General features: G+C 39.6%; 1 protein-coding gene across 2 annotated transcripts in view; it reads left to right on the top strand.

Annotated features, from left to right (window-relative positions):
* LOC119594373 (breast cancer type 2 susceptibility protein homolog) overlaps nt 1-245 on the top strand; it is a gene marked incomplete at its 3' end in the record, with an annotated part of 20050 nt that overhangs the window by 12671 nt on the left and 7134 nt on the right. For both annotated transcript variants that reach the window (XM_037943432.1, XM_037943433.1), the window contains 1 exon segment: nt 20-167. In XM_037943432.1, the coding sequence (XP_037799360.1) occupies nt 20-167 (148 nt within the window).

Here is a 245-nt window from a genome sequence, read left to right as displayed (position 1 = left end):
CGTGTCCATATCTAAACAGTATGTTGACACCAGAAAATGTTGTGGCAAGACTCAAGTACAGGTACGACCGTGAGATTGACCGTGCAGAGCGCCCGATCTTAAGAAAGATAATGGAACATGACGATGTCCCTCAGAAGACCATGATCCTATGTGTAGCTGATGTTAAGGTGAGAAGAATTTTTGAAAAGAAAAGTTAGAAAGGATGATGGGCAATGAAGACTAATATTTTTTTCCTACTTTTTTTG

Source organism: Penaeus monodon, chromosome 33, assembly GCF_015228065.2.
Source record: "Penaeus monodon isolate SGIC_2016 chromosome 33, NSTDA_Pmon_1, whole genome shotgun sequence".
Lineage (NCBI taxonomy): Eukaryota > Metazoa > Arthropoda > Malacostraca > Decapoda > Penaeidae > Penaeus > Penaeus monodon.
Note: the sequence above shows the minus strand (reverse complement) of the source record. Positions and strands in the feature narration are given on the sequence as shown.